Raw genomic sequence first — 23,981 nt, forward strand, 5'->3', positions numbered from 1 at the left:
TTTAACAAACAGATTGACTAAAATTAGATGTGCAAAAATCCAAAGAAACTAAAAACAGTAATCAACTAAAATAGCTCTCTCATTCATGATTAAAGAAAAGGAATGGTAAGTTACCATAAACTCTATCAGCAAATTCAAGCAACCCATCTGGTGGTCTCTTGTAAAAGAACCTACTTAATAGAGACATTTAGGCTAATCGGCAGATTAAACTATGCTTTCGATCAACAACCTCGAGAACCTGAGAAAACAAACAAAAAATGAGCCATTCGAAGCTACGAGTAACCAAATCAAATCACCATCGAAAACGAAAAACAAAGTCTCACAAATGGTTTAACAAAGTCAAAAGCTAATCGAATCAAACAAAAATAGGCAAAATCCCTTAAAATTACAATCAAATTGGAGATAAATCTAACATGAGCTTCGAATACGGATGGTTTTTGAGGATATGCGAACACTGGGACTTCACAGAAACCCCTCGAATTAGGGTTTATAAGTGCAGAAGATGAAGATGATGATAACGATGAGTTACCTTATTAGAGTAAGAAGAGTTTTGCAAAAACCGATGCAGCTGAAGCGGCGAAGGCGGCGGAATTGCGGCGGAAAGGCTCCGGTGGAGAACACAAAGGATGAAAATCGGGGAACGTTTGGTTTTTTTTTTTCAAATTTTGAAAAATAGAGAAATTTGTTTAAAGGGAACAGACGACAACATAAGCAGACGAATCGCTTTTTCGGTTTATTTAAAAAAATTTCCCAGTTCTTTCATGTTATTAAACTACTAAAAAGTAGTGCTCAATCGAATAATATTCAAATTAAAATTTGTTAAGTTTTCTAATACAAATGTTTGTGGAATTACAATTATGATAATACCATAATGTATATATTTTTAGTAATGTTATTGTTATTATTATTATTTTAACCCTTACTAATGTTATTTTTTTTTATTTTGGTTTTCTGATTCTGATATTTATATTGTGATATTAATAAATTCTAATAAGAATTTGAAAATTACTAAATAGCACATCACATAATAAAAAATATTATCTGAATGTATATGCCAAGTTTGTTCATGCATTTTTGACAATTGTTATTTACGTTCGATCGATATTTCAAGATAATATAGAATATATTAGCAATATAATGGTATAATTAAGAAAATTCTACTATATTAATTGAGAAGTACAAATATGAAATTAATCCGAGGTCAAAAAACAAAAAATGAAACCAACCTTATAAAATGTAAAAAAAAAAAAAAATACATTGTCCTGGTCAAATGTTTAGATTTTTAGTAAATGTACAAATAAAATTTTAATATTAGACTAATAAAATCTTTTAAATAATTTTTAGTTTCCAAAAAAAAATTATTGTCTCTCCAATTCAATTATAGACGAAAATAACTAATTAATTTTAAAAAATTATAAACTAATCAGAATTTTAAAAACTAAGATTTTATCCTACTATATTAATTGAGAAGTACAAATATAAAACTAACCTTAAAAAGTGTAAAAATTTACATTCAAAGGCCATTATAAATAGTTAAGAAAAAAGATAAAATCATTGAGAGTAATAAAGATAATTAATAATTAATTAATCATCTAATTATCTATTTAAACNGGTCTTGGATAGTGGTGGTGGTGGAGGTGGAGGCGGAGCAGAGGTCTTGGATAGTGGTGGTGGTGGAGGTGGAGGCGGAGCGGGGGTCTTGGATAGTGGTGGTGGTGGAGGGGGAGGGGGAGCACCCAAATTTTTAGATGAAGGAGGAAGTGGCGGAGGAGGAGGTGGCTTAGGGGCATTTGAAATATTAGCCTTAGGGGGAGGAGGTGGTGGTGGTGGTGGCGGTGCATATTTAACAGCAGGAGTTGCTTGAATTGGAGGAGGAGGTGGAGGTGGAGGTGGTTGCGCCTGAAATTTATTTCCTGTGCTCCCAAACGAAGGTGGCCGCGGTGGCGGCGGTGGTGGTTGAGCTGAGGGTGGAGGAATGCTTCTAAAAGGAGGTGGCGGGGGAGGAGGAGGAGGTGGTGGTTGAGCTGAGGGTGGAGGGATGATTTTAGAAGAAGGTGGCGGAGGAGGAGGTGGTGGTGGAGGGGTTTTGTTGATAGGCTGACGTAATGTTGTCAAGGTATCTATATTGCTGAAACTAGTGAAAGGAAGTGGTGGCGGAGGGGGTGGCGGTGGGGGTTGGGGTGAAAATGAGGCTGTGCTCGTAAAAGAAGGAGGAGGAGGCGGCGGTGGAGGTGGAGGTAGAAGTGTGACATGATCAACGGAAGACGGTGGATCTGAGGGAACAGTTAAAGGGTGGACACTGTCTTTCACTGGAACTTCTTGCTGCTGGTGACGAGAGTACTCATGAGATTCCTCTGAAGATTCAGGAGCAATAGATAAAGGAATGTCGTATGTCTCATCATTATCAAAAGGTATACGAATGTGAGGTCTCTGAATGGCATCAAAACCTTCATCTGAACTATCAGCAGCACTAGATGTGTTTGTCTCCTCCTCGGAATCAGGAGAATTGAAATAAAAACTCCCTTTTTGCCGAAATCTTGTAAACTCTTTCGCATCATTTATGGCAGCAAGTTGTTTCAGCAACCACAACGCAGCATCATCTCCATTCTCAGCCAAATCCACACCGCTAAAAAGTTCTTGAACTCTAGAAAAGGCTTCAATGGGCAATCCACCAGTCTCATCACCATTTACTATCGGGGTTGGAACTTTCTGAGGCGCAGCGTTCTCAACTTCTCCAAACAAGACCTGAATGCATAAAGAATGGAGTCATGACAAGCACATGTACAGCTTAGGATGAGTATGGACTATCTTTATCCAGCCATCTAAGGTTAGAAATTTTTTGTTTTTTTGTTTCTACTTTCTGCACCCATATTTTCTCATATCCAACTAAATTACTATCATATAAAATTAAAAGAGATGGATAAAAAGGTACACACCTCTGCTCGAAACCCTTTTGGGTAATGATCCTTGGCCTCCCAAAGAATATCCAAGTTGTCAGAGTTCAACATTAGTATGTTGGACCTGATAAATGCAGTATTGAACATCACACGAAACATCATAACCTCTCGTTCTGGATCTAAATCCATATGCACACACTCCAGTACAACATCTCCTTGAACCCAGCACTGGATGTCAATCTTGATAACGTCACATTCTGCCTGCAGCCATATTGTACAGATTTACGTTACTCAAAAGAGTGATACTTTATAAGAACTGATTTAAAAGAAATCATAAAAATAAAAAACACACCCACCTGTCGGTAATGGCGAAGGGGTTTTTTCTTATCGGACATAGAATACACCATCTCCGTGGAAAGACCAGCTGTGCTACTATAGTTTCTTCCAAAAATACGTATAATTGGTCTGCAGCCATGTTGAGAGTCAAAGTTTGGAATAGCTCGAATAATAATGCAATCCAAGGAAAGAGCTCTTTCAGGAGGTGGCCACTCAGGATTTATGTTTCTCCTTGCTACATACTGAAGATAACGCAGTTGAGACGGGAATGGATTTAACGGCGAGAGCAGCTGCAAGAGACCCTTGGGAGCTTCTCGATGCACAATCTCAAGAGTTCTGCGCTCACCACTGTGAACTTTCCTGAAAATCAGAAAACTAGCAAGAATAAAAGCCAAAAGTGGCCAGCCTCCTCTTTCACAGTGAAGAAGAATCACATCCTGACGGTTCCTACGAGCAAGCCAACTCTCACAAACACGGAGAAAATGCTGAATCAATGACAAAGGGAGCAAAGGGCAGCCTTCATACTGCCTCGGATACTCAAGAACCGTAACATCATATTCACAGAGAGTTTCAGCAAAGACACTCTTTTTCTCCCCTTCTCGGAAATTGAAAGCTAGAAACGACGATTCCGGGAACTCTTCGTGTAAATCGTTGATGACTTCATGCAAGAAGATCTGATACAACCCATCCGCCAACACCTCAGTGCAAAAACATGAATCAAAAACTGTACATTTAACAAACAGATTGACTAAAATTAGATGTGCAAAAATCCAAAGAAACTAAAAACAGTAATCAACTAAAATAGCTCTCTCATTCATGATTAAAGAAAAGGAATGGTAAGTTACCATAAACTCTATCAGCAAATTCAAGCAACCCATCTGGTGGTCTCTTGTAAAAGAACCTACTTAATAGAGACATTTAGGCTAATCGGCAGATTAAACTATGCTTTCGATCAACAACCTCGAGAACCTGAGAAAACAAACAAAAAATGAGCCATTCGAAGCTACGAGTAACCAAATCAAATCACCATCGAAAACGAAAAACAAAGTCTCACAAATGGTTTAACAAAGTCAAAAGCTAATCGAATCAAACAAAAATAGGCAAAATCCCTTAAAATTACAATCAAATTGGAGATAAATCTAACATGAGCTTCGAATACGGATGGTTTTTGAGGATATGCGAACACTGGGACTTCACAGAAACCCCTCGAATTAGGGTTTATAAGTGCAGAAGATGAAGATGATGATAACGATGAGTTACCTTATTAGAGTAAGAAGAGTTTTGCAAAAACCGATGCAGCTGAAGCGGCGAAGGCGGCGGAATTGCGGCGGAAAGGCTCCGGTGGAGAACACAAAGGATGAAAATCGGGGAACGTTTGGTTTTTTTTTTTCAAATTTTGAAAAATAGAGAAATTTGTTTAAAGGGAACAGACGACAACATAAGCAGACGAATCGCTTTTTCGGTTTATTTAAAAAAATTTCCCAGTTCTTTCATGTTATTAAACTACTAAAAAGTAGTGCTCAATCGAATAATATTCAAATTAAAATTTGTTAAGTTTTCTAATACAAATGTTTGTGGAATTACAATTATGATAATACCATAATGTATATATTTTTAGTAATGTTATTGTTATTATTATTATTTTAACCCTTACTAATGTTATTTTTTTTTATTTTGGTTTTCTGATTCTGATATTTATATTGTGATATTAATAAATTCTAATAAGAATTTGAAAATTACTAAATAGCACATCACATAATAAAAAATATTATCTGAATGTATATGCCAAGTTTGTTCATGCATTTTTGACAATTGTTATTTACGTTCGATCGATATTTCAAGATAATATAGAATATATTAGCAATATAATGGTATAATTAAGAAAATTCTACTATATTAATTGAGAAGTACAAATATGAAATTAATCCGAGGTCAAAAAACAAAAAATGAAACCAACCTTATAAAATGTAAAAAAAAAAAAAAATACATTGTCCTGGTCAAATGTTTAGATTTTTAGTAAATGTACAAATAAAATTTTAATATTAGACTAATAAAATCTTTTAAATAATTTTTAGTTTCCAAAAAAAAATTATTGTCTCTCCAATTCAATTATAGACGAAAATAACTAATTAATTTTAAAAAATTATAAACTAATCAGAATTTTAAAAACTAAGATTTTATCCTACTATATTAATTGAGAAGTACAAATATAAAACTAACCTTAAAAAGTGTAAAAATTTACATTCAAAGGCCATTATAAATAGTTAAGAAAAAAGATAAAATCATTGAGAGTAATAAAGATAATTAATAATTAATTAATCATCTAATTATCTATTTAAACAGATAAACTCAAATGTGAATCCCACCATCATCGGGTTGTATTCTGTTTACCGCAAGTTCTATTCTATTTCACACCATTATCAAATCCCACACACGAATATTTATTAAAAAAACATAGCTACAAAAATGTTAGCGTTCCCATTACCTAAAGATCTGACGTCTTTTAAGAATTAATGGCCTATTTGCATCAATTACAAAGGTTTAACTAATTTTATTTATCGTTACATGCAAATGTTTTATTGACAAAGGTTTTCACTTTCAATAAACATTTTTAAAATACAAAATTATTATATAAACCAACCAAATTTATAATCACAAACAATTATAAATAACATAATAAAGAAAAAAACAAGTTTACATTACAAAAAAAAATCAGCCCGCAGTCTACTGCGGGTTAGTACCTAGTATCTAAGTATACAAGATGATTATTTTTAATAACTATGTTTGGAAGATTTTGTTAAGATTTTAAATTATGATTCTCCTATCATCTTTCTTTTATTTCATTTACAAACTTTTTTCAAATCATATTAATATTTATAATTAATAAATATGTAGATTTTTTCTGCATATAGTGTGATTTGAGTTTTTAAAAACAAAGATATGTTGTTCAATCTATGAAAAGAGAATTGTTATTTAATGTTCCACATTGACGGGTTGGTAAAATTAAAATATATCTGGTTGATAAATTAATAAATTTTATTTGCTCACAATTACAATATTATAATTACTACTTTAAAATATCTTACAAAATAATGATGTAAATACAACAAACAAACAATATAAAACTGTAAGATACATACATCAAACAAATTAAAATAATATAATAATTTTAAATATTAGTATTCAAAATATATATGTACATTTACCAAACAATTGACATATTAAAAGTAAATATTGTCTCACACAAAATAATTTTTGAAAGATATATAATACTCCCTCTATCTCATAAAGATTGATGTTTTATGATAATTTTTTGTCCCATAAAGATTGATGTTTTGTAAACTTCAAGAAGTAATCATTGAAAATATTTAAAATTTTGAATTGTTATTGGTTTAAAATTAAACAATATATATTTAGTCAAAAAAATATATATTTAAATTCAGTAATCATTGTTTTCTTAAAATGTGTAAAAACTTCTAAACATCAATCTTTTAGAAACGGAGAGAGTAGTAAAAATTGTTATTAGTTTTTGAAAAAATGTTGCCCCATTTTTATAGCGCGGGATATTTCCTAGTAGCTTTGTAATCGTTCTTAGTTCATTTTAATGGTAAGCAGTCGTTAAAAAGGAATTAAGAAATTCATTTGAAAATTCTTTATTTACTGTAAATAAAATACGTTTGCTTCTCATAATTTTAACATTGTAATGCATGAGATAATTTATAAATATAACATCGGCTTTAATCTTCTTATTTTCGTCATGATTTTGGTCACAACGGCTTTAAGCTTTGATTGTGATATAGAGACTACAATAACACAAAAGTTTGCTACTATACATGGCACACAATTCTTAAATTTCTCAACAATTAAGGTTATGTATAATGTACAATCAATTTTTACAAAGTTCCACATAAGAGGTTTAATCTACAACCAATAAAATAATCAGACACTAACTATGATCTTCTACTTAATAAAAATTATTGATTTTTCTCATCTACTAAATTGTAGCCCTCAAATTTGTAGGTATTCGGACACTTCAAAACAAAACGTCTGTACCTTCAAATATAAACCACATACAATTTGAACAATTCTGCCACGTTCCTTTTTCCAGCTTTTGTATTATATACTCCAGATTGAACTTTAAAAAAAAAAAAGTTTTCTATGAATGTGGACTATAGCCTATGTACTTTAGATAAGGGTTCATCTTCAATTCGATAAGATCATATCACGGACGGACCAAACACCATATCCTATGGTTTTAATTTGCATCGTGATTCTTCGTTAAGACCAATATCAAGCATTTTTAAGATATGAAGACGAGGTCACACAAAGTAGAGAGATTTATATAATAAAAACACCAGAGCAAGAACAAGTCTTAAGCTATGTTATTTGAAGCTTTAAGATAAAAATAAAAGCAGAAAGACAGATTTGATGAATCACACACATATGTTAGTTCATCAGGTTGAAGCAGCTGCTTCCATGAGTTGCTTGACCTTAGTGATATAGTCACCCATGGCATCTTCCGTTGATTTCGCTGCCATCATAAGCAAAAAACCAAAGACAACGACAGGTCAAAACTCGGTTTCCGAATGAAGTACAAGAATCGCTAAATTACATTTCAATATGAAGTGTGTTTGTTAAGACGTTCATCATTTGAGAATATCTTACCTTCAACGGCCTTCCAAGCATCCCACTTGGCTCTTTCCTTCATGCTGAACATTCCAGGACGACCTTTGAATCAAATCGAAAAGAAAGAAACTGTTAATAACATAGCAAAGCAAACCGCAGGATCTGAACTATAATGAAGCTTCTTAAGGAGAGAATAAAAAACAAAAAGAGAGAGAGAGTGAGATATTAACTGGTGTCCACTGGCCCAACTGTAGCTTGCTTGTAAAGCCCGTAGAGGATGAGCAAGTCTTCGTTAGATGGAAGAGTGGTGAGCTCCTTCACTTTCACAGCGTGCTCCTCGAAATCCTCCTGCAGATTTATAATATATAAACCAACAATATCAGGAGAAAGAATCTTAATCGCATAAAACACCATTGGGATACTGTAAAAATATTACTACTACTCACTGGGGATGATACAACAAAGTGCAAAAGAGACTTTCAAATCAAACTAAACTCAACATATTCAAAATCTTTATTACCCTCTAACAGTTATAAAAACAGAACTTGGACAAGACCATACAGATCAAAAAGCTTGATTCAGTAAAACTGAATATCAAAATTCCATAAAGTGATCACACAACCTTCAATTTTTGCAATTGATAAAGCTTTTTTAAATTTATCATTCCCTAACTCTTTCTCCTCTTTCTAATAATGAACCGAATACAAAGAATCACGAAATAAGGAACATAACCTGGGATCGAACATTAAAACAGTAAAAATCTCAATCGAAGAATCCAGAATTATCAAGAAGGGAGAAAGACAAAACAAAACTAGATCCGCGTATAAAACCCTAAAAAACCGAGATCGGTTGGGTATATGGATCTGAACGTACCTTCAAACCCATGATGAATAATAATAGACGTATGAAGTTGAGGAGAATTAAAATCAGCGACGGAGAAGACGAGGACGACGCGTGAGATATATATATATATATGGGAGGATACCTCTCCCAGACCCATAACTAATAAATATATTTTTCTTTAAATGAAATAAATCTTCTTAGAGATATAGACTGTACACGTGGATTCAAGCACTTCGTTGATTGGTTTATTCCCATCAATGTTGGTACAACTGTACATTAAATAAAGAACATGTTCTGTTTTTTCTTTTCTCATCGAACATGTTCTTCTCCAAATGCTAAAGGCATATCCTCTTCTTTTTGTTTTGCAAATTCTATTCTAAATAATGTACACGAAATACTATTTTGTTTACTAAGTTTTTTTCCTTTCAAGTTTAGAAATTCAGAAACGTAGCCATTAATAAATCAATCAAGCCAAAACACCTACTAGATAAACTCCACTGTGTTATATGAATCGTGGCAGATTACCTACCAAATCAAGGAAGATACATGTAAGATCAATTCATTAAGACCATTACTACACAAGAAAACTATACTAATAAACGTATGAAATTAAGGTTAAAATTATATAACACTGTACAATCAAGGCAAAATCCTCTGTAATCCACTTCCACAGGAAAACCAAACCCCCAAAAAAAAAAAGGATCAATTTGCTCTTATATCATCACAAAAACAGCGACTATATCAAGAGTTATCTATGTCACTGAACATCAATACACATAGAGCATTAGATCTCTTCAATCAGAAATCCTCTTTAAATCGCTTGCATTCGTATGATAAATCTTACCAATGGATATGCTACTGAGAATAGTACGGTGGGTGGTATTGTGGTGGCAACCCATATCCACCATAACCAGTTTGCTGCTCAAAGTAGACAGGTTGAGAAGCTGGACCTGGTACTGGAACCGAGCCAAATGGCGCCAATGGGTTGCCATATGGGACAGATACACCAGGTAGCATTGAGCTCAACAGACCATATTGGTTCACTTGTACACCGTGGCTAGGATTAGGCAAAAGTGGCTGTTGTTGCTGACTCATCGGTGGGACTGTCAAATTATATCCCGTAGTTGAACCATTACCAACTCTAGGACGCTTATTATCGACCTGTTGTTGCGGTTGTTGGGTATTATTATTAGCAGGTGAGGTGAACTTAGTGGCACGCTTCCTCTGAGCTTTCTGATCCTCCAACTCCTTAACACATTCTTCGAGTTTCTCTTCAACAAACTCGGATTCAAGACTTTTCTCTTTGACAACTTTGATCACTGCTCTCAACGCATTCAACTCTTTATCAGTCCCTTCGTTCTGTGCCTTGAGAGAGTAACTCCCTTCAGCACAAACTCTCTTAGCAGCTGCTCTCGAGTTCTTCAGACTAGTTTTCAAAATCGAAACTGGTTCGAATTCACCAGTCATCTCATTCTCATAAATGAATTTGATAGCAACAAGTAATCTCCCAGTATGCAAAAACTTCTTAATCAGCTCTGCTATTTTTTTCCTATCTAAGCCAATCTTCCTAGAGATCGTTGTCACTTGTTTATACTTAGTGATCAAGAAAATGTAATCACAAAGCTCCTCGTTACTAAACAGAGACCCCAATTCAAACGCTGCAACCAAATGCAAAAACGCTAACGCTTCTGATGGTTTGTTACCTATACTCAATTTCCAATTATAAGCAAGAGTCCTAGCTCTTTCTCTCAAATCATTCGTGAGATTCGCATTGATCTCAATCAAATCTTCCAATAACAAAACGAAGATCCTTCTTAACCCGATCGCTCTCGCCGAGGAAGACGACGACGAAGATGGGGAAGAGCAGTGGTAACAACCTTCGATCGCGTCTAGAACCAAAGCTGCTGGATTCTCTGCGCAACGAATCGCATCACGAAGCTCTAGATTGATCGATAAACGCTTCTTCGAATTATCAATCATGTACTTCCCCAAACCTATTCCGTCGTTCTTCTCACAAAACTTTCTCAATTCCGGCCAAACGAGCGTTGTCTCCGCCGTTGAGGCTTCGATTTTATCGGAATCGGGAGGAGGCGCGGCTGATTGGAGGAGACGGAAGCGGTCGAGCAGTGAAGACTGGAGAGAGGAAAAGTGAGAGTCAATCTCAGACCATGAGAGGTTGAAAGATGGTGAAAGAAGAGATCGGTGAGCTTGGAGATCGTCGAAAGCTTTCTTCAGATTCTGTTTCTTCTCGTCGATTTGGTTAATCGATGCGGCGATTGATTCCGGCGCCGTCATAATCGGAACCCTAGATTTCTATTGCTTCATCCGCGGTTGTATTGGTCAGCGGAGCGAGTAACTTACTTTCAAGTAGTATTAAATATTTATGTTCTAGGCGTATGTTGGCTTGTTCACGTCGGTTATTTCGGTTTTAGCCTTTAGGATATTTCGAGTACAACAAGTATCTTTTCAATTTTGTGTCTAAGAATTAATTTTATGATGAGTTTGATAAGATCTTAGCAGTGTTGTTGTATGAGATCATTTTTTTTATGCAATGAGAAGCAAGAGATAAATTGTGACCAGATCTTATGTGATTAAAAAGCTCTTCTAGCCTCAAAAAAATGCATTGTATCAAATTTATAATTTACTTAATAATTTTAAGAAACTAAAAATTAATAAAATATAACTCTAGAAGAGAAAATTGAAAACTAATTTTATCTCATATTTGAAAAGATAACAATATCTTAAATATATTTGTTTCATACTTTCTAATTTGTAATATCATTAGTAATAGTTTTACTACTTGTCCAACTAATTTTTTTAAAAACTATACTAACATTATCATAAATCAAAAATTCAAAAACATTATTATGTGAAAAATTATTTGTTTATATAAAGGTGAGTATCTACAATCTTTTTTCTTTTAGGATTAATAATTGACAGTATAATTTATTTAATTATGGTATTATAGTAATTAATTGTATAATTTTCTTAATTCTTTTTCTTATAGAATTAGTAATTTAAAATTAGAATTAGTATTATTTTTTTATACATATATGAACTATCTTTTATAATTATTAAATTTTAAAATTTTTAATTTCTTATAGTTTACAAATATGTTAAAATGAAGTTTTTGCATAGCACATGACAAAATTTTTAATTATTAAAATTGACACTTGTCGCAATCATATGAGTTAGTAACTTTGAAAACCAAAATTTATATAGTAACATAATATTGAATATGCTATCAAATGATTCACCGATTGAAAAACGTATGAAATTTATATTAATTGTTATTTTAATTATCTTATTTTTCTTGTATTATTTAATGTGAACCATATATGATTCAGCTTCAGTTCCCACAGAGACGGTTCTGATTTGGTTCGAAAGTAACCAAAAGTAACCAAAACTTCCGATTTAACCAAAAGTAGTAAAGTACAGTTAAAAACCAAAAACATGGCCGAAAGACTCAAAACCAAACTAAATCAAGAAATAATGTTTCGTACTTTTGTGGTAGTTTCGGGTGTTTTTGGATACCACTAGGTTTTCAGGTTTTACCCGAACCGAACCAAGAATCGGTTTGTAGTACTCTAAATCTTATGAATGCAACCAAAGTTTAAATTTTTGAGATTTCACAATTTAAAATTTTAGGTTTATATATATTCAGTTGGGTCTGGCTAATTCTTGTAATCTTTTGTTTAGACATTTTGTATTGTGTCAAAACAGGAAAAACCGGATCACGGTTAACCAAGTTCAGGTTTATTAATCAAATCCCATTGGTTCATACCCGAATTTCTTCGGATCTTAAACGAGAAACACACAACCAACAAAAGAGACAAATTTGCAAAACAAAATGGTTTCCACAGTGAGCATAGGATTATAACAAGAGACGAACACGCCCACACGTTTACTTTTCACACCCGACGTTTCCTTGGTAACCTGCAACCATTATGAGCTTTCCTAGTGGTGTCCTCGATGTACACAATCGGATTCATATCAGACCTAGAGTTGGTGAATCCATCTCTAAACGCAATAATAGCTTTCCTCTTCTTCCCAAAATGCGTAAATCCATTGACCTTAACCACCACATTTTTCAACCCCATAGCCTTAGCTCTTCTCCCAATGTTTTCAGCGGTTGCATCAGCTGTGTAATTCGTCATCTTCCTTCCACCTTTAAGATCAGGCAAACTACCAGACGTTGCTTTCAGTTTGATGTTTCCTTTGGAATCGGTTACCGTGACGAACGTGTTGTTCTGAAGCATCTTGATGTGGATAATGTCAGCATTCGTTTCAAGGTTTGGGCGATGGAAATGAGAGAATACCCCTGAGGTTCTCCGTCCTTCATCTTCTGATATTACTTCTCTAATAAACTCCATGTCGCTTGACTTCTCTTCGCTTGGAGAATTCTCCTTGAGAAGCGAAGATTGAGTGAAATTCTCGTAGCTAGGAGCTGAGAATCTGCTTCCTCCCGTGTTTGACAACCCTGGATTCGTCTGACTGAACTGATCAGGTAAGGTGTTTGGTAATCTTGCTCTCAGTGGGTTTTTGAAAGTAGGAGGAGCATTAGGAGCAGAGAAACCGTTTCCTCCTCCCCTGTTTAACATGCCAGCTTTCAAATCACCGAAAGTTCTCAAAGGCGAAGAAGGGTTAGGATCCGAAGGGAAACCAAATCTTCCCGTGTTTCGTACGCCTGAGTTGTTTTCAGAGTCTCCAGGAACTGGCCCTTGCTCTCTGAACCTTCCCCCTGTGGAAAGACGAATCAATCAATCCAGATACAATTTCATCCACATAACTCATAAGACTAAAGCTGTTACAAATATATATGTTTGCTAGATTCAGAATTCGTAGAAGATATTGTTTCAATCTATACGAAACTGTTATTAATCGCAAAAGGCTACTCGAACGAGTCCTCAAATCACACTTACTAACAGTGGGAAAAAAAAACCTAAAACGCCGAATCCAAATTCCTAATTTCTTGATCCAAATCATTAAATCTGAGCCATAAGTCAAAATGTAAAAGCAAAATGGCGTCTTTGGATAAGGTTTTAGGGAAAATAACGAACCAGAGAAGACATCAGATTGAGATGAAAATCGACGGACCGAATTGATTCCACCAACATAGCCGCGAATCAACGAAGGAAGTGAAGAAGCTCGAAGATGACGAGAGACACCATTCATTTCTCTTCTCTCTCTACTCGCAAATTTTGGGGGTTTAGGGTTTTTTACTCTGTAGTTTAGTTCCTTCTTCCTCTCGATCACATGAAATTGTAGATCTACAAAAAGAAATTGCCAAATTGGTATTACTTACCGGGCCTTTTCTATTATAATGGGCCTCTCTGCCATATAGGCCCATTAGTTCTAATAATCTTTTTGCGCTTATGATCTTACTAAAGATATAAAGACTAGTAAAACACAACACGGTTCAGTTCAGGGTTATTATGTAGAAATAGATTTCCATATATTTCTTGTTTAATTTCCTTTTTGTTTTGTTGAAGTGTATATTCTCTTGATCTCTTCATTAAATGATATGATATAATAAAATACGCGTTTATTAATCTAACCGTTGTAATTGTAATTTTCCTTTTTCTGGTTTGTTTCAATTTTACTATATCAATCTAAACCGTATATATCTATATATATCTCTCTCAGTAGTCTCTATATATAATTAATCAGAGAAAACAAAAGAAACCCTAAATTGCTCTCTCGATCGTCATCTCACATTCATCAGCGACGAAACTCTTGTCTCTATGTTGGAATTGACTAACGCTTCTTTCTTTGCAGGCTTTATTTGCTTAATCTCTGATCGACGAAACTGAACTCTTGTCTCTCTGTTCGAATTCACTAACGCTTCTTTCTTTGCAGGGATTTATTTGATTGATTGATCTCTTTGTCTATCAGCGATGAAACTAAACTCTTGTCTCTATGTTGGAATTGACTAACGCTTCTTTCTTTGCAGGCTTTATTTGGTTATATCTCTCATCGACGAAACTCAACTTTTCTCTTTGTGTTCGAATATTGACTAACGCTTCTGTCTTTGCAGGCTTTATTTGATTAGTCTCTCTTTGTGTTTGAATATTGACTAACGCTTTTGTCTTTGCAGGCTTTGTTTGATTAGTATCTAATTTCGTTTCTTTTGAGTGTGTTTGGTAATGATGAATATGACAGGTTGGTGTTCAACGAAAGAACACTTTCTCCCCAGGAAGCGATCCAAGGAAAATTTTGATAGGTTTATACCAAATAGGGCTGCGATGGACTTTGACTACACTCATTACGCTCTAACTGAAGGAAGAAAAGTTAAGGATGAGGTAACTTCACCATCAAGAAAAGCATACATAGAAGGATTAGCAAAGACAATGAATATGAATAGAAGGCAGATTCTCGCCTTCAGAAACAAACCTCTAGCTCGGCTTTCTACTAGTATTCACTCTGCTTCATCTGATCCTCACCTACGACAACCTAGATCCGTAAAGCCTCGTAGATACATTCGTCAGACTTGTGAGAGAGTCTTGGACCTACCTGACATAGTCGATGACTTCTACCTTAACTTGTTGGACTAGAGCAGTGCTAATGTTCTAGTCGTGGCTTTGGGAGACAGTGTTTACTTGCGGAATGCATCCACTGATCTTACATTTGAGCTTGTGACTGTTGATGAAGAGGAGGGACCTGTCACAAGCGTTAACTGGACGCAAGATGGTAAATCTCTTGCAGTTGGTCTTCACAACTCTGAAGTGCAGTTGTGGGATTCTTCTGATGGTAGACTGATAGAAACATTGAAAGGTGGTCACCAGTCAAGAGTAGGATCATTGGCATGGAACAATCACATTCTAACAACTGGAGGAAAGGACGGACGGGTCATCAACAATGATGTGCGGATGAGATCGCCCATTGTGGCAACTTACGTGGGTCACACTGAAGAGGTTTGTGGTCTCAAGTGGTCAGGATCAGGACAGCAACTAGCAAGTGGTGGGAACGACAACGTGGTACACGTATGGGATCGTTCCTCCAACTCAACTAGGCAATGGCTGCATAGGTTTGAGGAACATAGAGCTGTTGTGAAAGCTCTTGCGTGGTGCCCTTTCCAATCGAGTTTGCTTGCAACTGGTGGTGGTGGCGGAGATCAGACGATTAAGTTCTGGAATACACTCACTGGGGCTTGCTTGAATTCAGTTGACACCGGCTCTCAAGTTTCTTTACTGCTATGGAGCAAAAACGAAAGAGAATTGCTTAGCTCACATGGGTATACACAGAATTAGCTTACACTTTGGAAGTACCCATCCATGGTGAAAATGGCTGAACTCACTGGTCATACATCAAGAGTTCTTTATATGGCACAGAATCCGGATGGGTGTACCGTGGCTTCAGCAGCAGCAGCACATACGAGTCTCTCAAGTTTTGGAATGTTTTTGGAGTACCAGGGACCGTCAAGAAAGCTGTTCCAAAAGTAGCTTCAGAGCCATTTTCTCATGTTCATCATATTCGTTGAAACTGTGAAGACTCTTTTTGACACTTGACATCAAACGGATTCTGAGTATTAGTTAGTGTTGTTGTCAATTATTATAGGCAGTGTCATTAGATCTCCAAATATAGCCTTAGTTTTGTCTCTTTTTTTTTAAGAAAAGTAAATAAGATTTTAAAAACAGGTTTTAGCGTGTTGACATTTGGGACCTTGTCCACTCTTTGAGCTCTCTCACACTCTCTTATGCTTTGTTTTAATAGAAGAATGTTCCACTCTCTTGTGTTTGTTTTGTGTTCTTTGATAAAACAAAAAACGTTTTAGAAAGAGACAAGAGATAAACTATAAAGACCAAAAGTTTTGAGTCCCTCAAAGTATTTTTGTGCTGGAGTTTTGAGGTAATTAGTCACTAGTATAATTAAAAAATATAATATCAATTTAAAGGACCAAAAAAAAGTAAAAGTAGATTGTTTATAGCTATATCTTGGATTCAAAGGACCAGCTCTTTTTGTCTGTGTAAAACTGCCAGAGTAACACTGATTACCAGTTTTAAAACTTTGATACAGTGACCACATCAAGAGGCTTGGTTAGACGAAAACCATAGCTTTTTCTGGCAAACCAGAATCTTCTCGCTTTTGACTGCATACTCAGTCTCCTCTCTCATGCAACTCCACCTCATCCCTTTGGCCAATGTTGTGATTGCATCCATGAAATAACTAGATTCTCGGAATATAACATATCCACTCGGTCGCAAGATCCTGTCCATCTCTAGCAAAACGTACTTCATCTCACACCTGTTCACAATATAGTTCAAGAAACACTTCAATACCAAAAAAGCCAAATCGTAACAACTCAAACTTAAACCATACCAAATTGAACAATAGTAAATTTTGTACCTGTGACTCTCTAAGGTAAAAAGGCTGTCAAGGTGAAGAAGATCATATGTTCTTGGATATGTCGAGAAAGCTTCGCACCTGCAAATTTGGTAACAGGTTAATAATATCACAAAGACCAAATAACGAAAACAGAGTGTTTTTTGAACAAAATGAAAACTTACCAGTCGTGGTAAGTTCCGATGAGACCGCGATCAAAGACAACAGGCAGTGAGTTTGCGCTGTACGAGGAGACAACATTCATGACCCAAACAGGATCCTCAATGAGAGCTGCAGCAAAACCTCCATAGACAGTGTTCATATCCATAACATTCCTTATCTTGTCTGTCCCAAGACCTGGTAAAATTTTCTTGTAATGCTTAACTCTATTCTTCCATTTACCATCATCGTGTTTCAAACCACTCGCGCTCCCTCCATGTACATCACCGATTCTCTCAGGCGTGACGTTTAACCTCTCAGGCCATTTTGGGATTGACCCGAGACCGGAGTTCTTGACTTTAGAGGTCGGTGCAACCACGCAGGGACGGAGAGGAGTGTACCAAGCAGAGTCAGGTTCTATGCTGTCGTCACATTTGGGAGGGTAAGCTTCCATGTTCTTTGCGATTTTGTCGTAGCAAGATTTGTCTGAAAGCTTCTGCCACACGGCTATGTCATCTTTTTGGGCGTACTTCTTGAAACACATGGAGGTTAGAAGTGTCTGAAGCTTGTTGTAGTNAAGTAGATTGTTTATAGCTATATCTTGGATTCAAAGGACCAGCTCTTTTTGTCTGTGTAAAACTGCCAGAGTAACACTGATTACCAGTTTTAAAACTTTGATACAGTGACCACATCAAGAGGCTTGGTTAGACGAAAACCATAGCTTTTTCTGGCAAACCAGAATCTTCTCGCTTTTGACTGCATACTCAGTCTCCTCTCTCATGCAACTCCACCTCATCCCTTTGGCCAATGTTGTGATTGCATCCATGAAATAACTAGATTCTCGGAATATAACATATCCACTCGGTCGCAAGATCCTGTCCATCTCTAGCAAAACGTACTTCATCTCACACCTGTTCACAATATAGTTCAAGAAACACTTCAATACCAAAAAAGCCAAATCGTAACAACTCAAACTTAAACCATACCAAATTGAACAATAGTAAATTTTGTACCTGTGACTCTCTAAGGTAAAAAGGCTGTCAAGGTGAAGAAGATCATATGTTCTTGGATATGTCGAGAAAGCTTCGCACCTGCAAATTTGGTAACAGGTTAATAATATCACAAAGACCAAATAACGAAAACAGAGTGTTTTTTGAACAAAATGAAAACTTACCAGTCGTGGTAAGTTCCGATGAGACCGCGATCAAAGACAACAGGCAGTGAGTTTGCGCTGTACGAGGAGACAACATTCATGACCCAAACAGGATCCTCAATGAGAGCTGCAGCAAAACCTCCATAGACAGTGTTCATATCCATAACATTCCTTATCTTGTCTGTCCCAAGACCTGGTAAAATTTTCTTGTAATGCTTAACTCTATTCTTCCATTTACCATCATCGTGTTTCAAACCACTCGCGCTCCCTCCATGTACATCACCGATTCTCTCAGGCGTGACGTTTAACCTCTCAGGCCATTTTGGGATTGACCCGAGACCGGAGTTCTTGACTTTAGAGGTCGGTGCAACCACGCAGGGACGGAGAGGAGTGTACCAAGCAGAGTCAGGTTCTATGCTGTCGTCACATTTGGGAGGGTAAGCTTCCATGTTCTTTGCGATTTTGTCGTAGCAAGATTTGTCTGAAAGCTTCTGCCACACGGCTATGTCATCTTTTTGGGCGTACTTCTTGAAACACATGGAGGTTAGAAGTGTCTGAAGCTTGTTGTAGTCAGATTTCTGATCTTCCATGGTTGTGTTCCATCCACGCCATCTTCTGTTATAGTTCACGGGTGGACCAGAAAGAATCCAGAAACCTCCTGGTCGAACTATACGATGAATCTCAAGCAAATAGATTCCACCTGCAAGATCAGAGATCACACTTTTAATAAGGTTTCTTAGTCCCAAATATTTGATATAAGTGGATTAGATACACCAGTCACAAGAACTCAAATCCATTAGTAGATATCACTATGGAGTAGTCAATTCCATTAGCAATACATATCGTAGTTCAGAAGATACTTACCAAATTCTGTCCAGGGAATAAGACATCTTGAGCAATGAGCCATATCAAATGCATTTGAAGGGAAAGGGAGGCGTTGCGTAGAGATAATGCCGAGAATCGCAGGAATCCCACGTTCAAGAGCAAACTGAACCTGAGCTTCATGGTTATCTCTTGGAGCAAGAGAGAGTGATAGAATGCCACGGTCCAAAAGATCGCCTCCCCAGCTCGCAACCTACATAAGAAGAAACCACGGAACATTATAAACCAGAACAGATTAGAGAGAGTTCGAGTAGTTGGAAGAGAGACTAACCCCACAGCCAGTATCAATGGCGGTCCTGACTGTTCCATCTTTCATTCCGGGAATTAGATCTTGCATCAAATCAACATAGTGACTAACTCCACGAGGAAACATGGTACCACCACCGGGGAAATGGAACTTGTCCCCTTCTTTCTGAAGCCAATGCTGGTTTGATTTTTGCTTATTGATCCAATCATAAGGCACGTTTCTATACCAACACTGTTCTCGGCTCTTAGGCCATCTTATAGGTGGTTTATACCCGTCTGGTGGTGGAATCAAGCACTCGCTTTTTTCATAAACCGCAGGACAATGACGCTCCAAGAAACTTAAGCGATGTGTACCATATTTTTTCCACCTCTGAAAGAACAAGAAACACAAACAATAGTTCAATTATATGCAACTAAAAAGTGAATATACATATAAGTTGAGAGTGGAAGTGATGTTACCTTTGGATCGGTGCAAGGGGTGTAATCTTGGAACTCTGATCCGCATTCAGGGAAAGAAACGGATTTGACTTGAATAGGAGAAACCGTAGGTTCCTTAGGGGAAGCTACAGCCTTTGTAGTGGTGGTTCTTGTGACATCTTTGACTTCGATCTTGTGTCTCTCAGAGCAAAATATACCACCAAGATAGAAGGAGAAACCGCAAAATGCGATAAACAGAATCGTCAGTGACAAGATCCTCGAAGAACCCTTTTCCTGTTGTGAAGATTGCTTCCCGCTCTTCATAACTTCAATTACACCAAAAGATGTAACCAAACCCCACCTACAGAGTCAGATGAAACCAAGAATCTATAATCAGATCATAACAAAGTTGCCAAAACACTCAGCAGATCAACTGAAGAGCAGAAACATGAGTTTGTTAAGGAAGTAGAAGCCTAACTGGAAGACTTAAACGGGCTGGATCAGAAACTAAAGTTTGGATCTTTGATCAAATACAATAAACAAGATTTGAGATTTAGAACACATGGATCTGAAATTAGGCACTTTCCAACACAGTGTAAGTTCTGTTTCATGTACATGATTTATGGGTCCCCAAAAGTAAAGGTATCCATCCCCCTAAAGCATCCCACTACTAGCTATGTCAAAAAAAAGTTGAATTTCGAAGACATCAGACGCAACTACTCATTTGTTTTAACGCTAAAAATATAAGTCTCACCATCAACAACTGCTGATTTCAACAACTACGCATATTCCCAAAGATCGAAATTTTGCAGCAAAAAAAAACCAGTTTGAGAAAATTTGAGGGATTAATAAATAAAAGATCAGATCTTTAAATGATTCTGAAGTACCCATTAACAAAAACAAGTCTCATATAAACAATGGTTACAGCTCACAAGCTCTAAAGAAATGGATCTGACACACACATAGAGAAAAAAAAAACAGAGGAATATGAACAGAACTTGGAACTAGATTACTTACAGTGTTTTTTTGGTTTACTCTTTGGGAGGAAGAGAAGAACAAGATTTGAAATTTCTGGGAATAATCTGTGGGAGATAAAAGAGTTGAAGTAGGTAAAAGATAAGAAGTTAGAGAGTCCTAAGATGAAGGGAGAAGAAGAAGAGATCTCCGTAGATCTCTCTAACACACACTCTCAAGTCTGTGATTTTGGTTTTTTGGACAAGAAGTGATTGATACTTATCAGACAGATAGAGAAAGGTTTTATATATTTTTAAAAATATCTTTCTTTCTTCCTCTGTTAAATCTCTCTCATTCGCTTTCCTTCGTTCCCATCTTCTTCTTCCTCTCTCTCTCTCTCTCTCTCACTAGATTTTTCGATTTCTTTATTAGTGTAATAATTTTTTCCTGATTTTTTAAATCTATTTATTTTGGTATATTTTTGCTACAGAGATAAAAGTGTTTCCCTTTATTGTAATTTAGACAAATTGTTAAATCTCTTTCATCTCTACTTTTTCTGTTTCTCACTTTCCCATTCGGTATGTGAGACGATATTGATGAAGGGATATGAAAGTTGTTGTCACAGTAGCGACTACTACAACAAATGAACAAAGTGGTTTAAAGCGTGACCGGAAAAACAAAAAGTATTATAACATTTTAGTTCATCTCCAATGGGTTTTTACCAAAAACACCATTTTGGTGTAAGTTTTGGGTCAAAAACTCTCCAATGGTCAAATTTGGTGTGATGCCTATCTACAGCCATAAGCGTTATTCACTTGTTGTCTTAGTAATTAATTGATAAATTAAATAACAGGAGTATAAAATAGTTTAAAATTTATAATTTAATATTAATATGTAATGTTATTATATAATATTAATATTAATGTAATTATATAGTAATAAGTATCAAATAATAATGTTTTAAAAAATTATAACATAATAATGAATATTAAATTTTTATATGATATTTGGTGACATGTCATAATTTTTTGTATTTATATTTTAATTAATATGAAAATGTATTTTATTTATAAAAATAAATTCAAAAAATTGATTAAATTGATGATAAATTCAATATATTGGAAACATACAAATTTAAATTTAAGCGCTAACAACAGACATAAAACTATTAAAAATATAAAAGTAAAGTATATAGTAAATTAGTAATAGATATTCATTTTTTAGTGTCGTAACTGAAGAAAATAAATTTGTGGTTTTAGAATTACAACAAAAATGGTGTATAGCGATGAAGATGTCAAATAGTATGAGGAGAGCCACTATTGTTTTAAATGAGTATTCTCCGGAATTATATTTTTATTTTTATCCAAAATAGTACATTGATAAATTTGTGGCAAAATTGTCAAAGATGACTACTTTTTCTTACCTCGTCTACTTATTACATGAGATTCTAATATAGCAATTTCAATCATAATGAATGATCTTTAGTGAGACTTCTTTGAAGTAACCCATCTCTTCATCATTGATGTTTGGAACCTCCACCAGTGGGAGAGTTAAGGGGACCATATGTATTTGTCCCTCTCTTTTTTTTCTTTCATGTATCTCTAAACATTAATCACTAAACTACATTGAGTCAATTAGACACGTTACAAGTGATATATATATATATATTGATAGGTTTGTACTTATAAGCTTAATAATACTATACAAAATAAAGTGAAGAAAGTATTTTGATTACCATAATTTTTGTAAATTAGGTCGGTATATCAAGTCTAGTTTCCATGATTTTTCTTCTTTATTTTTTCTTTCTCCTAAAGTAGTAGTATTATGAAACAAACTATTTTAATAATTTTAGTGCTGGGAAAAAAGGTCGAGATCTAATATAACGCTTTTAGAAAAAGAAAAGAAAAATAATACGTGCATCGGTGCATGGGATATTATAATTCAGAGATAGCAACCATTTGTAAGTTAACACGTAACCCAACACAAAGCTTGAGACTCTTTGACGCACCGATACGCATTTTCATGAACGATGCAATTTTGTAATCTTCTTCTTCATTCAGCGTCAATCAGTAGTGATGCTCTTCTTTATTTTCCGAGGGCTTTCAAACCAAAACAAAAAAGATTCATTTGGTTAATAAAATTAAAATATTAAATATGTCGGCTGAGGAATAAAAGAGCACCGACAGAAGAATGCATCTGCCTTTATTCTTTGCTTTGGAATTCTAAACAACAAAAACTGTGTGCTCTCTCTCTCTCTCTCGATCTTGACCTCGAGTCACAGGTTCATATTCACTTCTTGAAATAGTTCAAACTATTTTGCAATTTGCAGTAATAATAATACTTTGAAAATAATCACAAGTACTACAGTATATAAGTTTTAGTGGAACGTATCCGTATGTGACTTTGTTGAATCATTGGAAATTAGTCCAACCAAACGTACTAACATAGATATCAAAATAATAACGACGGAGACATATACATGGGTCCTGTAATAAAAAAGATAAGCAAAAAAGTTTGATGCGGACATATTTACACTCAAGTAAGCATCTACAATGACATATGATTATGGATGATTATAACTGGTGATTATGGATGATTATAACTGGTGGCTTAGGCCTTGAATGGTTGGTTGGTATACTCTGGAACCGACTACAGTCGAATCAGTTTGCTATTTTTTTACTATAATTCACATAATTGTCTAATATATTATATATCAGCTCCGCTTCATTTCCGGACCAATAAATTACATGTTAATATGCAGTGAACAATAACTGTATACCAAAATATTACTATCCATTTGCAGTTTTTGGTATATGTTTTAAAAGTGTTGTATACTCTAGTATGGAATTTAACATATCAAAATGTTAGTTTAGTATGCAGTGTTTTTGCTTTATATAAATATAAAAAAACTTATTTTATATTTTAAAGTAATTATAACCTGATTAAATTGTGAGCATAAACATGGTATAATTATTTCTATTAATTGTATATTTTCATAAATAAATACAATTATTATGTTTTCTTTTGACATCACAATTATTATGTATGCAATTACAAAATACAAAACAAAATAATTCATTTTTGTCATTTGTAAATAATATAAATACAAAAGTTATGTATCTTTAGTTTAGTTTTTTTTTTTGGGG

The 23,981-nt window shown here is 35.1% G+C and overlaps 6 protein-coding genes and 1 pseudogene across 7 annotated transcripts; 1 reads left to right on the plus strand and 6 right to left on the minus strand.

Annotated features, from left to right (window-relative positions):
• On the minus strand, nucleotides 1,597-4,690 carry LOC104779020 (formin-like protein 14). The gene is made up of 5 exons (XM_010503421.2): nucleotides 4,494-4,690; nucleotides 4,079-4,202; nucleotides 3,254-3,957; nucleotides 2,937-3,158; nucleotides 1,597-2,745 (listed from the first exon to the last, which is right to left on the minus strand). The coding sequence occupies exons 2-5, from the start codon at nucleotides 4,149-4,151 to the stop codon at nucleotides 1,597-1,599; spliced, it is 2,148 nt and encodes a 715-aa protein (XP_010501723.1). The 5' UTR covers nucleotides 4,152-4,202; nucleotides 4,494-4,690.
• On the minus strand, nucleotides 7,512-8,858 carry LOC104777210 (acyl-CoA-binding protein-like). The gene is made up of 4 exons (XM_010501423.1): nucleotides 8,733-8,858; nucleotides 8,090-8,207; nucleotides 7,899-7,961; nucleotides 7,512-7,764 (listed from the first exon to the last, which is right to left on the minus strand). The coding sequence occupies exons 1-4, from the start codon at nucleotides 8,742-8,744 to the stop codon at nucleotides 7,688-7,690; spliced, it is 270 nt and encodes an 89-aa protein (XP_010499725.1). The 5' UTR covers nucleotides 8,745-8,858; the 3' UTR covers nucleotides 7,512-7,687.
• LOC104777211 (FRIGIDA-like protein 2) lies at nucleotides 9,187-11,108 on the minus strand. Its single transcript, XM_010501425.2, has one exon. The coding sequence runs from the start codon at nucleotides 10,995-10,997 to the stop codon at nucleotides 9,558-9,560; it is 1,440 nt and encodes a 479-aa protein (XP_010499727.1). The 5' UTR covers nucleotides 10,998-11,108; the 3' UTR covers nucleotides 9,187-9,557.
• LOC104777212 (probable ribosomal protein S11, mitochondrial) lies at nucleotides 12,437-13,968 on the minus strand. The gene is made up of 2 exons (XM_010501426.1): nucleotides 13,763-13,968; nucleotides 12,437-13,443 (listed from the first exon to the last, which is right to left on the minus strand). The coding sequence occupies exons 1-2, from the start codon at nucleotides 13,875-13,877 to the stop codon at nucleotides 12,614-12,616; spliced, it is 945 nt and encodes a 314-aa protein (XP_010499728.1). The 5' UTR covers nucleotides 13,878-13,968; the 3' UTR covers nucleotides 12,437-12,613.
• LOC104777213 lies at nucleotides 14,852-16,212 on the plus strand (annotated as a pseudogene).
• Nucleotides 16,568-17,762, minus strand: LOC104777216 (probable methyltransferase PMT20). The gene is made up of 3 exons (XM_010501429.2): nucleotides 17,210-17,762; nucleotides 17,049-17,126; nucleotides 16,568-16,946 (listed from the first exon to the last, which is right to left on the minus strand). Exons 1-3 carry the CDS (start codon nucleotides 17,725-17,727, stop codon nucleotides 16,727-16,729), a joined length of 816 nt encoding a protein of 271 aa, XP_010499731.1. The 5' UTR covers nucleotides 17,728-17,762; the 3' UTR covers nucleotides 16,568-16,726.
• Nucleotides 17,764-21,270, minus strand: LOC104777215 (probable methyltransferase PMT20). Of its 2 annotated transcripts, none has more exons than XM_010501427.1 (7): nucleotides 20,899-21,270; nucleotides 19,924-20,242; nucleotides 19,490-19,834; nucleotides 19,201-19,411; nucleotides 18,358-19,036; nucleotides 18,197-18,274; nucleotides 17,764-18,094 (listed from the first exon to the last, which is right to left on the minus strand). In XM_010501427.1, the coding sequence occupies exons 2-7, from the start codon at nucleotides 20,203-20,205 to the stop codon at nucleotides 17,875-17,877; spliced, it is 1,815 nt and encodes a 604-aa protein (XP_010499729.1). In that variant the 5' UTR covers nucleotides 20,206-20,242; nucleotides 20,899-21,270; the 3' UTR covers nucleotides 17,764-17,874. The 2 variants fall into 2 exon arrangements, with proteins under 2 accessions (XP_010499729.1, XP_010499730.1); XM_010501428.2 differs by lacking the exon at nucleotides 20,899-21,270 and adding an exon at nucleotides 20,360-20,493.

Source organism: Camelina sativa, chromosome 3, assembly GCF_000633955.1.
Source record: "Camelina sativa cultivar DH55 chromosome 3, Cs, whole genome shotgun sequence".
In the NCBI taxonomy this organism is placed as follows: Eukaryota; Viridiplantae; Streptophyta; class Magnoliopsida; order Brassicales; family Brassicaceae; genus Camelina; species Camelina sativa.

Coding starts and splice junctions, on each gene's coding strand:
- LOC104777210 (XM_010501423.1), bottom strand. Junction 7,962..8,089: donor AGTTGGGCCAGTGGACACCA/GTTAATATCTCA, acceptor TTTGATTCAAAG/GTCGTCCTGGAATGTTCAGC. Junction 7,765..7,898: donor TGCTTGGAAGGCCGTTGAAG/GTAAGATATTCT, acceptor TTATGATGGCAG/CGAAATCAACGGAAGATGCC.
- LOC104777211 (XM_010501425.2), bottom strand. CDS start 10,997: ATGACGGCGCCGGAATCAATCGCCGCATCGATTAACCAAATCGACGAG.
- LOC104777212 (XM_010501426.1), bottom strand. CDS start 13,877: ATGAATGGTGTCTCTCGTCATCTTCGAGCTTCTTCACTTCCTTCGTTG. Junction 13,444..13,762: donor TCAATCTGATGTCTTCTCTG/GTTCGTTATTTT, acceptor GTCTTTCCACAG/GGGGAAGGTTCAGAGAGCAA.
- LOC104777216 (XM_010501429.2), bottom strand. CDS start 17,727: ATGTGTTTCAAGAAGTACGCCCAAAAAGATGACATAGCCGTGTGGCAG. Junction 17,127..17,209: donor ATCGGAACTTACCACGACTG/GTAAGTTTTCAT, acceptor CCAAATTTGCAG/GTGCGAAGCTTTCTCGACAT. Junction 16,947..17,048: donor TTTACCTTAGAGAGTCACAG/GTACAAAATTTA, acceptor TATTGTGAACAG/GTGTGAGATGAAGTACGTTT.
- LOC104777215 (XM_010501427.1), bottom strand. CDS start 20,205: ATGAAGAGCGGGAAGCAATCTTCACAACAGGAAAAGGGTTCTTCGAGG. Junction 19,037..19,200: donor TATTCCCTGGACAGAATTTG/GTAAGTATCTTC, acceptor CTGATCTTGCAG/GTGGAATCTATTTGCTTGAG. Junction 18,275..18,357: donor ATCGGAACTTACCACGACTG/GTAAGTTTTCAT, acceptor CCAAATTTGCAG/GTGCGAAGCTTTCTCGACAT.